This window comes from Misgurnus anguillicaudatus, chromosome 14 (genome assembly GCF_027580225.2).
Source record: "Misgurnus anguillicaudatus chromosome 14, ASM2758022v2, whole genome shotgun sequence".
NCBI lineage: Eukaryota > Metazoa > Chordata > Actinopteri > Cypriniformes > Cobitidae > Misgurnus > Misgurnus anguillicaudatus.
Genome location: NC_073350.2, coordinates 26381002 through 26393247, shown reverse-complemented (window position 1 = coordinate 26393247; position 12246 = coordinate 26381002). Strand labels below are relative to the sequence as shown.

At 37.0% G+C, this 12246-nt stretch overlaps 1 protein-coding gene across 4 annotated transcripts in view; it reads right to left on the bottom strand.

The window, feature by feature from the left end:
• diaph3 (diaphanous-related formin 3) overlaps positions 1-12246 on the bottom strand; it is a 391776-nt gene that overhangs the window by 231040 nt on the left and 148490 nt on the right. For all 4 annotated transcript variants that reach the window (XM_073876167.1, XM_073876164.1, XM_073876165.1 and 1 more), the window contains one exon: positions 11089-11203. In XM_073876167.1, the coding sequence (XP_073732268.1) occupies positions 11089-11203 (115 nt within the window). The remainder of the gene's footprint in view (positions 1-11088; positions 11204-12246) is intronic.

Sequence of the window (12246 nt, the reverse complement as noted above, 5' to 3'; positions counted from 1 at the left end):
GTTGTTTATAATGCGTGGAATGGTGCGCTGTGATTGGTTAAGCGGATTTATTGCATTCTGCAGAGAAGGAGGACTGGCATTTATCACGGTTTGGAAAAAAGGGAGAAAAGATATAACAGAATAACACGGCGGACATTGGATTTTGCGTAAAATTAAGAACTGAAATTAAGAAAATTAAGAAGATAATTAAGAATTTTAAAGGAATAGTCTACTCATTTTCAATATTAAAATATGTTATTACCTTAACTAAGAATTGTTGATACATCCCTCTATCATCTGTGTGCGTGCACGTAAGCGCTGGAGCGCGCTGCGACGCTTCGATAGCATTTTACTTAGCCCCATTCATTTAATGGTACCATTTAGAGATAAAGTTAGAAGTGACCAAACACATCAACGTTTTTCCTATTTAAGACGAGTAGTTATACGAGCAAGTTTGGTGGTACAAAATAAAACGTAGCGCTTTTCTAAGCAGATTTAAAAGAGAAACTATATTTTATGGCGTAATAGCACTTTTGGGAGTACTTCGACTCGCCTGAAAAGTCCACTCCCCTTCTCCCTCTCATAATAGGAGAGGGAGGGTGTTACTGCGCCGAGTCAAAGTACCATTGAATGAATGGGGCTAAGCTAAATGCTATCGAAGTGTCGCAGCGCGCTCCAGCGCTTACGTGCACGCACACAGATGATAGAGGGATGTATCAACAATTCTTAGTTAAGGTAATAACATATTTTAATATTGAAAATGAGTAGACTATTCCTTTAATACTGACCACATACAATACTGTTTGGCGGTAACTATTTTTTCAATTGCATTCATCACATTTTGGAACCAAACTATTCATATGTACATGCTGGTTTAATTCTGCACTGAAAATGAGAGAATAAATGAACTGTGTGGTTTAATAAATAAATGCCATAATATAGCCTTTATAGTAGGGATGCACCGAATCCAGGATTCGGATTCGGCCGAATACTGGGCTTTTTGACGGGGTTCGGGTTCGACTTGTCATCCTCGCATAATGTACAGTTAAATTTAAATAAAATGAAAAATACACTGCTGTGGACGTTGTATAATTCATTAATGTGTTTTACTGTGTTAATGGAATAAGGATGCAAGTAGGATTCGGTATTCGGTTTCGGCCGAATCTTAAACGGTGGATTCGGGATTCGGCCGAACCTAAAAAATCTGGATTCAGTGCATCCCTACTTTATAGTATTGGGCAGGTGGGATAAAGGTTATGATCTAATACACTTCTTTGTACATGGCCATACAGTACATACTGTATAGTTGTCCTTTCTCTCTCTTTTGCATCTGGCATTCAGTGGCTATATTATATACTGTTCCCTCCTCTTCCCCTTAGTAAGTCCCATCAGTTCAGTAGTCCTTCTATAATCTATACATTTCAGTCCAAATGTCATGTCATTCAAAGCATAGCATTGCGTGTCTGTCATTTGTGGTTTGCTAAAAATTCTGATTGATAGTATGTCTGTTAAGTAATATTATTTTGGTCAAACATAGCTACTGTAAAAACAAATAGGCAAAAGTGTAAGCATCTATAGTTTTATACAAAAACATTTCTATTGTTATTACTATGTCAATCATTGGAGTTTAAAGCCACTTGTTTATTTAGTACCAGAATTGTGTATTTAAATTTGGATGTCACTTCCAAAACATTGTAGTGTGCCTTGACTTTACATGGTTTGGTCTGACTAGTTCCAATTTATTTGTGACAACCTATATAACTAACAAAATAAAGCCTAGACAAAAGACGCACAACATACACAGTGACACAAAGTTCCTCATAGCGACCTAAGGGAAAGAGAAAACGTGCAGAAAATAACGCATCCATCAAATAAGAAATCATCTTTAGGATCCTGCCATAAAGGACTTCATTCAACAATATATTACAGTCTCAGTTCTATCATCATCTCTATTATCTTCAAAAAATATATAACCCAGTAAAGTTTCAAACACACAAGCTAGACCTACTTCGCACTATTTCATCCACAGTAATTTGGCAACATGTGAACCGATGGGTCATGTTACACAACACTGAACATCACTTCCCACCTTCTGGTGGTTTTGCTTCAGGTTACAGTCTGACATTTCTCTAGGTTGTTATTGAGACAACAGTACCACCAGTGAAGCAGTCCCCCGGGACATCCCACCAGCCATTTGCCACAGCAACACAGCCTCAGCACCTGTGCCCAGGGGACGGGGCCGCATCTGGAGCGGTGGGTGGAGAACAGATTTGGCCTCTGCAGATGTTATCTTCTCACAGGGGCTACAACACCTGTGTTCACACTCTTATACACACACAAGGAGGCGAGACAGATGACATACATACAAAGTCACACATACCGAACACAGCCTGAACACCTGCTCCCTCGCTCATTTAACTCAATGGGGCAGTGGCTAAAGCCATCTAACAAGAGGGACACAATCATCTCAGCCAGAAGTTTCGAGCTTGCAGCATTCAGAAAAAAAACAGCCATTAAAAGCACACCGTAAAAAAATACTTGCACTCTTTTCCATCTGCTATTATTTCTGGGACAAAAAGAAAACTGAAGCTTTTAATAAACATGAATAAATAAAATAGGGAAAGGTGTCAGATTTTTAATGAAAAAGTTCACCAAATGCTCATTTGGCTTCTTGAAAAACAGCATTTTCAGCATTGTAAATAATAGTGCTTTTTGCATTTATTCATTTATTTTGTGACAAATTTGTTTCCTTTTGTGTGCTGGATCGAAGTTTTTTCCTTCTCCATTGTATGACACGGTAGTAATGAATAATGCACACAAAGATATTTCACAAACCTGAAAAGAGCCCACTGTGCCTATTTGATTTAAATAAAGCAATGGGAGGTTTAAACATAATATGGGTTTGTGGCATCCAAAGATTTTGGAATAAGCCATTTATCCAGCTAAAAATTAAAATATGCTGTGATAGTTTAAAGAAAAAAGTTTTTTTCCAATATTTTACTATGTTCTTACCTCAACTTAGATGAATTAATACATACCCATCTTTTTTCAATGCGTGCACTTTAAATCTTTGTAGAGTGCTTCGTGAATGTGCTAGCATTTAGCCTAGCCCCATTCATTCTTATGGCTCCAAACAAAAGTTTTATTTTGTGCCACCATACTTACTTGTGTAACTAGTACTAATGGAACAGTCTTTAAATAGAAAAACCATGAAAGTGTTTGGTGGCTTTCAAAATCATCCCTGTTTGGAGCCATAGGAATGAATGGGGTTAGGCTAAATGCTAACACATTCACGAGCCGCTGTACAAAGATTAAAAGTGCAAGCATTAAAAAAAATAGGTATGTATTAATTCGTCTAAGTTGAGGTAACATAGTAAAATATTGAAAACTGTGGTGTTTTCCTTTAAAGTTACATTTTTAATATGAAAAATGTCAAAATTACCATCACTTAGAAACAGTGATGGACAGTAATGCATTAGAAGTAATGCGTTACTGTAATCCGATTACTTTTTCAAGTAACGAATAAAGTAAGGGATTACAATTGCAAAAACAGTAATTAGATTACTGTTACTTTCCTGTAAGCAGGCTGCGTTACTGCTAGGGATGCACCGATACCACTTTTTTGGAATATGAGTACGAGTATTTCCATTTCAGTATTTGCCGATACCGAGTACTTAAAAAAAAAACATGATTTAAATTTACAGGTAACAGCTTTAGTCATATAATTTAACAAAAAAACAAGGGACTAGTTTTCCAGTTTGTTGTAAACTCTGCCTCTTTGGACAACACGAGGCATTAACCCCTTACACGCCGCTCAAACATAGACATTTCTCAGACCGTGGTATCGATCCCTGGTATCGGAGGACTTTTAACGAGTACGAGTACTTTAGAAAATGTGGTATCGAGGCCGATATCCGATACCAGTATTGGTATCGGTGCATCCGTAGTTACTGCGTTATTTAACCTTGATTTTGTTTCGTGAGAGTGTCTCGTGTCATGACGTGAGTCGAGTGACAATGACGTATGAGCGCCGCGCCGTCAGTCAGTGTAGTGTTGAACATGAAGAGACAACATGGAGCACGGAAGAGAACAACCTTGCAGCATTTAATGCTTGGAAGTACCGACATTCCTTTGAGTTTAACTCCGTTAAAGGTGACAAAAACATCAGCGTCCACTGTACACTCTGCGTGGGAATAAAACTTTTATCTACAGCGAAAAATTCCACCTCAAACCTAAGCAAACATCTAGCAAGCTGGCACATGAATGTGAAACTTCCTGAAAAAAAAACTGAACCCCCAGCTGACATGACCGCTGCGGCTCCATCTCATACAGTGTTACGATGTAAATAGTCCTCAGATTGTATATTATATTCTATTACAAGACGTTCATGCGAAATCTGATGTAAACAACAGACTATATATCTATATTTCATGGATTATACGCATTTGTGGACAAAAATGGTCATTGGATGTATTCTATTAGACGGTTTTATGGGTTATTCCCACATCTGAAACAGACTGGATTCGACTCGCGATCGTTATATCAACACAAAGGTAAGAAGTCCCGTTTATATTATTCATGTTGTCATCTGGACTTCTGTCACAAAATACTACATTTATGATTCTAGAGCGTCTGTATCTCAAAACAGAGACAATACACTGCTAAACCCGTAGACCTTTTAAACGATGTATAGTAATGTTAATAATATTAATGTTTGTAGACCGTAGGCTTTATAGATATTGTTACCAGCGTTAAAAAAACGACATCATGCCCACGAATTAGTGCGCATAGAGAGGTTAAAAAAGAGAATGTTTCATTTGATTCAATTTTCGGAATATGCAGAAAGAATAGAATTAGGCTGAAAGGTCTGTTGCTTTATAGCATATTCAGGTCGTGCATCATGTTTTTGAAAAGTAACTTAGTAAAGTAACTAGTAAAGTAACTACTAACTTTTGAAAATAAGTAATCAGTAAAGTTACTGAATTACTTTCTTGGAGAAGTAATCAGTGACTAATTACTATTTCCAAGTATCTGCTTAGAAATTAAAACCCCTTATGCTTTTATGCGTGTACAAAAGATATCACCGTTAGCAAAGAAATGCAAAGACCAAACAAAGCATCCTTTCTTATATGCCTGCAGGTTTGCGTATTTCTCCAAATTGTGCTTTGGACACTGACACCCTCTACTTAAACTGCCAACGCCAATGAGAATCACAAAAAGCTTTATGACTGATAGATAATCTCAGCAAGTAGTGTGAAACTGCAGACTTGAGCATCAGGGTTGCAGATTGCATGGCTTGTTTTTGTTTGTGGGCTCAATTCCAGCAATCACTCAATGGTCCAGGCAAAGGCCTAAATCATGGTGATAGAGAGATGATGAAAGTCAGAGGCAGGGAAAGTTTCCCCTAATAAGCCGCTGTTGGTGATTGTTTCCTGTGTGTGCTGCTTAGATGGGAGAAGGATAAAGCAAAATAACAGGACGCCACATCCACCATCAGTTCAATCACGGCAGTCATTTCAGGGTCGAACACTGACGAAACCAATCATGGTGGAGAACAACGAAGAGCGGCGGGGAAAATGAATATTTTAGTGAGTAAAAGTCTTGATTCGTCTGTTTAATGTTTAATTGGGCTCCAGATGTCAGTGCACTTAAGGGAAATTAAGAGTGCTTGTGAGATGCAATGAAGAGCAAGTGAGGTAGCGTATGCCACCGTTCGGATGCCACTCTAAAATGACGTAGGAGTCTTGAGGATTCAAAACATTAACTTATCCTCTTAAACAATGAAATAAAACAAATACAAAAGCACTCACTGCAGCTCCCAAAGTCTCTTGATAAAGAAACAATGAGAAGTCAGTCTGTGAGTGAGACGTGAAAGAGCTCAGATGGGCCCTTGGGTGACCGGTAACATCGAGTGCTTGGTTCTTTAACAGACAATCTGGATTCTGGCTGTCATAAGTTCTGTAATCACGTCGGGGAACGCGGCGCTCTCGGCCAAAGTGGAATCTGACAGGTTGTCTTCATTTCTCAAGGACTGAAGCGCATATGACTGACAGCACCAAATCCTGCTTTGGGTGCACAGACAGAGCAATTTTGTAACGCCCCTTTTAAGTACTCAAACCAAGATAGAGATAAAGTTAGCAAAAGATTTGGTTTGTTAAGCAAGGTGGTGCAAACTGGTACATACAAGTAATGGACATACAGCTCATTGTTGGCTTTACTGTGCTTATTGTGCAGTTTAAACAACATAAAGTACCATTTTAACTCTAAATTTAATTTCTATATGGTTATATGGCAAAAACATCCTTGTATGCATTCTAATAGTAAATTATTCTGAAAAACACTGCAGGAAAGAACCGACAAACAGTTACACTTATATAGACTACTGAAAAGGGTAATGTCCTGCCAGTCATTGACGACATCTACATTTCTCAATGTCAGAACAATGAACCCAGATCACAAACTGTCAAAAAAGACAGTTTTATAAGACTGATTGATTTTAAAGAAATAATTCAGCCAAAAATAAAAATGCATTTAATTTTCTCACATGTCCTGTTCAGGGCTCGACATTAAGGCTTGTCCGCTTGTCCGGGACAAGTGGATTTTTTGCAGGACAACTGTAAGAGAAAATTAGTTGTATGACTGGACAAGTTAAATTTCAAACAATGTTACTTAACGTTATGTGCCGTTAACGACAGAGCAGAACGCGCAGCGCAAACAGAGCGGAATATTGAACAGAGAGCGCGGCGTGCCGACACACACACACGTTTACATGTTACTGTGTTACTAAACAAGCTGCGCGCGCATTAAACCTGATCGACGAACACGGAGGGGCGGGAGTCGCGAGACGGCATGGAGTGGAGAATGATGTTTCTTCAGGCTCCGGCGTGAATATATAAATGACAGGCACTTCAACCGCGTTTTCATCACTGTGTGTCAAAAAAGCCGATTTAAGTCCGTATTTTTTCTCTTCTAAAGTTCGGTAAAAACACATAATGGGCTTAAAATCTTGTTTAAGAATCTGTTTTATAACGAGAATCTCTCTTTCAGCGCACCTACGTGTGTGCGCGCTGCGCGACAGCTGATTTGAATCTGACAGAGTTCGTCACTGTACATTAAAAATCCCACACAAACATTACAGCGTAAATGATAGGATTAAGATTGATTTTATATAAAACAGATAATCTAGATACATTTACCCTAATAAGTTTTTTAAAACATGGCAATGTTTTAATGTTTTGCTTTAGTCTTTTAATGTCAGACAATCATTGAAATGTGGGAAAAATAAAGAGAAAGGCAAGAGATATAGCATCCTTCTTTAGAAAGAGTAGCAAAGAGGCAGCCAAATGAATCTTAGTAAAATACATTTCAGTGGCCTACAAATTTCACATGATTTTCTGGTCTCTATAGTTTTTTCAGCAATGGGAGATATAATTCCTGGATTCAAAGTAAATTTCAAAAGTTTTATTTGATTAAATAGGTTTAAAAAACATGAGGTTGAATTATGACTATACATTGTATGTTAATCTCAATTCATTTTAATTAAAATTCAAGTATTGTAGCAATTGTATGTTATACATTATTCTGATTAACACACCTATAATACTTAAAAGTATTTTAAGGATGGATGATAGAGATTTTATGTGCCACCCCAGAGTAACTGCTGGCTCCTGCCTGGCCACCCCTATAAAAAATCCCTGGCTCCGCCACTGATTAGCAAAAACACAAAAAAATACATGATATTATAAATCTTTACTCGGACAAGTGACTTTTGTGCATGGACAAGTGAAACACAAATTTACTTGTCCGAAGGACAAGTTCCTCAAAAAGTTAATGTCAAGCCCTGCTGTTTGACTTTCATTTGGTTTTCTTACCATAAACAGAATAATTTGATTAATGTCTGGATGGTTGAATTTATTACAATACCTGTACAGTTCATTATGGTTCACTTTAACACGTCAGTACCCTAACAAAAGAGTTTGTAATTCATCATTTTCACATAGCTACATCACATACTGGTTTTGGTGAAAAACATGGACATTTGCAGTAAAATCATGCTAGCCACCATGACATTGTAACGTTACATCCTCCAGCACAATTTAATAAGAAACAGCTTAAAAATAAGGTTAGGGTTCACGCAAGACTGTGGATTTTAAGCTTAAAAATAAGTCATTGTGTAGAATAATTCTATTGAATTCACCCAACCAGATATTGAAATAATTATCTTCACTTGTATTCTGAAGAAAGAGCCATATGCGTTTGGCAAGACATGAGGGTGAAAAAGTGATGTAAGGTGAAACATTTCTTTAACGCTTTCCCCAACAGTGTTTTTTAAAATAGTTTAATGCCTTCCAATTTTTTTTAAATATATAAACAAACAATATAATCAAATAAATTATCAGACCCTCTGTTTTTAAACAAAAAATTATAATATCACAAAAAAAAGAATCTCTCTAATATGCGTATTTGAGAAAATTGCATTTGTGTAACAGACTTTTGACTGTTGATGCTAAAGGGCCCTATTTTAACAATCTAAGTGCATTGTATAAAGCACACGGTCTAAACGGGCGTGTCCAATGCCACTTTTGCTAATTTAACAACGGGAAAAATGGTTTGTGTACCAGGTGCACGGGCTAAATGGGTTGTTCCTATTCTCGTAATGAGTAATGGGTGTGTTTTGGGCATAACGTGCAATAAACCAATAAAAGTGTCTGCTCTCATCCCCTTTACAAGCCAGTTGCGCTGGCATCATGCCAATTTCCTATTTAGATGGCGAAATTTGTAAACTGAAAAACTAAGCGGAGGACGAAGATCAACATTTTATTATTGATATAATTTTTTTTTTGTTTTCATTTGTATTAAAACTGTTATTTTGGGTTTTAAAACCTTTAAAAGTCATTTTCTTTCATGGAAGTAAAATTAGCAGGCTTTTAATTGCTGTAAATGAATGGATAGCCTACATAATCATTGTAATCTCAAAAAATAATTTGCAAATATGCAAGAAAAGGTTTGTACTCTAAAAATACTTGATTTGTAACAAACAGGAGATAAAGAATTTACAAACGTGCGGAGAGGCGAAACGTTTCAGCACTTGGACAGCGCTGTGAGTGCTTTGAAAAGCATGACTTAAAAACGGTTCTCATTTTATCATATCTGGAGGTACAAAGCCATCATCATTGTTTTTGTTAAATAACGTGGCGCTAAACGTGAAAATTATAATTGCGCCGGGTTGAAACTAGCAAAAGACAGTTGTGTCGTGCATTGCGGCAGGTGTACGATAGAGCCCTTAGTGTTTTAATAGTTGGGTAAGAGTGCCACATTGTGGATAATAGTGAAAATATGGATTGCAGTAAAAACTCTTCATTGACAAGATAGCATTTTCTCTTAATTGATGAGATAACTCAATATTCTTATGAGCTACAGACTGATTTCCAAAGTCCCCCAAAAAACATAAGATTTTTTTTTGTAATACATGAATGAAAAATGCATTCCTTAATGGCGTAACTGACAGACAAGCAAAAAGTCAAACATATAATTTGAATGCACTAAACTTAAAGGGACAGTTCACCCCAAAATGACAATTCTGTCATAGTTTACTAACCCTTAAGTTGTTCCAAACCTATATAATTTCTTTGTTCTTCTGAACACAGTAAGCAAGCAGAAAACAGGACCACCATTGACTTCCATTGTAGGAAAAACAAATACTACGGAGGTCTATGATGCTCATAAATGCTTTTGATACAAACATTGCCAAAAATATCTTCCCTTCTGTTCAGGAAACAAAGACATTTATATAGGCCTGTAACAATTTGAAGCTGAGTAAATTGAGAGCTTTTTCATTTTGGGGTAAACTAACCCTTTAAGAAATTACACTGTGCATATTATGCAAAATCTGGAACCATGTACACTGCAGACGATTTACAATCAATAAGTATACATCTTGAAACATCCAGGTAAACCTCACTAAACAAACAACAACCCACACTGATATAGCATATATACAGTGTATAGTATTTGCTGTGTGCAAGCATATTCTCTATGGCACGCTGCTCTTCTTTGGATTTGACTAAACTAAATAAAAAGGCACACTTAATTCAAAGGCTCTTCTTACAATAAAAGAACTCAACAACATTTAGTTAAGTCTGAAACTAACTCATTAAAAAGTTTTTCACAAGCACTGTACACCAGAGTTCACAATAAATTAGTTTAGAAAAACGAGAGGAGGAAAACAGCATGGGAAAGATGAACATTGTTTATCTCACAGAGGTGAGGCGGATACAGGTCTGCATAACTGAAAGCTTGATTTGCAGGCATGAAAAATATGCTGCTTCACTTTTACACGCAAAATTGTAAAAATCTGACAACCTTGTAAAACACACTTTTACTATTTGCCCTATTGAAGCTAGACATTTAAAACTGTGCATAATTCAGTCGGATCAGTTGCAGAACATCGTCCCTGTGGGTACCCAGAGAAGTGAAGGCAGAGAATAGGGGATGCATGAGAAAGCGAGACATCTTAATACAGCGCTGGGTACTGTCAGCTAGTCAATTCTGATATGTATAATTGAAAAAAAAATCAGTAACATGGCTGAACAATTAAACTCAAGGTATACATGAATAAATCATCATGAAGAGCGAGAGGAAAAGAAAGAAAGAGTGAGGGAGATCTTAATTATCCATTATAGTGTTTAAATGCCTGAATACAAAACCTTGTTCTAGGTGTGAAACTAATTTCTGATGTGTCAGTTTAATGCAACTTTTTGTGTGTTGAAGGGCAGAAACCTAACAGTACCATCAGCAGTCATCGCCCCTGCTGAACTGTAAGAGGTAATATCAACTGATTTAATGACATCAATCTGAAGTCAGTACTTAAAGCCCACACAGTATTATAGAAAGGTCGAGTAAGAACTGAATGTTTCCAAATGAAAAGTGTTCATTATTAAACCTGAAGTAGTAAAATGAGTACAGTGGGAAAAAATCTTTTGCCATTCAACACCTCATTTTTCAGAAAAAGGTTAGAATCACTTCACTTGTGTTCACAATGCGTTACTTATGATGTTGAGTATTTATGCAAAGCATCATTTGTGTGCAGAACTATTAATATAGACTGACCGGCTCTCTGTGTGCTGAAGGTGACAGCGAGTCTGTTGAGCAGCTCATCGTTCTCGTAGCGACCTTCATTGACGATGACCCAAAAACAGCTCTCGGACATCTCCTGGGGTGAGATCTACACAAACAAACAGACACTTGAAGATACATCACGACCTGGCATCATCATGACACCTCGTGGGAGGTCAGCACGATGGAGTTGCCAGGCAACGTGAGGCACATCCACAATAAAAGGGTTTATGAAAAAGTAAAAAGGAAACCTTTTCACATATTCATATTGTGTTCTATAGCAGCTTTTTATTTTGTTTTCTTACAGTACATGTCATCGTGTGTGACGGCTGAATAAAACCCTGAAGAGGCTCGGCCTCAGTCATGTCAATAAACGTAAAAGCAGAGGCGAGTTTTCCAGTCAAACAGCACTATATATAATGCACACACAGGACACACACATGCAAGAAAAAGTAAAAAGAAGCTACAGAGGCACGAGATTTGGTCAAAACAGGCTGATTATCATAATTTATTAATAAACCGTCACAGCAACACAGGAAGAGAGTGAAGAGAACATGAAAAGGGATGAAAGAAAAAAAGAAAAAAGAACAAAGGAAGGAAGGAAAGAAATGAATGATAAGAGAAGGAATGAATGATGGAAGGAAAAATTTAAAAAGGAACAAAGAAAGGAAGGATGGAAGGAATGGTGTAAGGAAGGAACGAAGAAAGAAAGGAAGAAAAAAGAAAGGCAGGAAAGTATGAAGAAAAAAAGGAAAAAGGAAAGGTGGAAGGAAGGAAAACAAGAAAGAAAAAATAAATAAGGGAACAAAGGAAGAAAGAAAGATGGGATATGGAAAGAATTAAGGAAAAAAGGAAGGATGGAAGAAAGGAAAGCAGAAAGAATAAAGGAAAGAAATAGAGGAATGAATGAAGGAACAAATGACAGATGGAAGAAAGGAAAAAAGAAAGAAAAATAAAAGACAGAAAGAAAGGAAGAAATGAAGGAAGAAAAAAAGAAAGTAAAGATGGAAGCAAGGAAAGAATAAAAAATAAAAAGAGGAAGGAATGAAGGAACAAAGGAAAGAAGAAATGAAGGATGGGAGATGGAAAGAAGGAAGGAAGAAAAAAGGAAAGGAAGGTTGGAAGAAAGAAAGAAAGAAAGAAGGAAGAAAA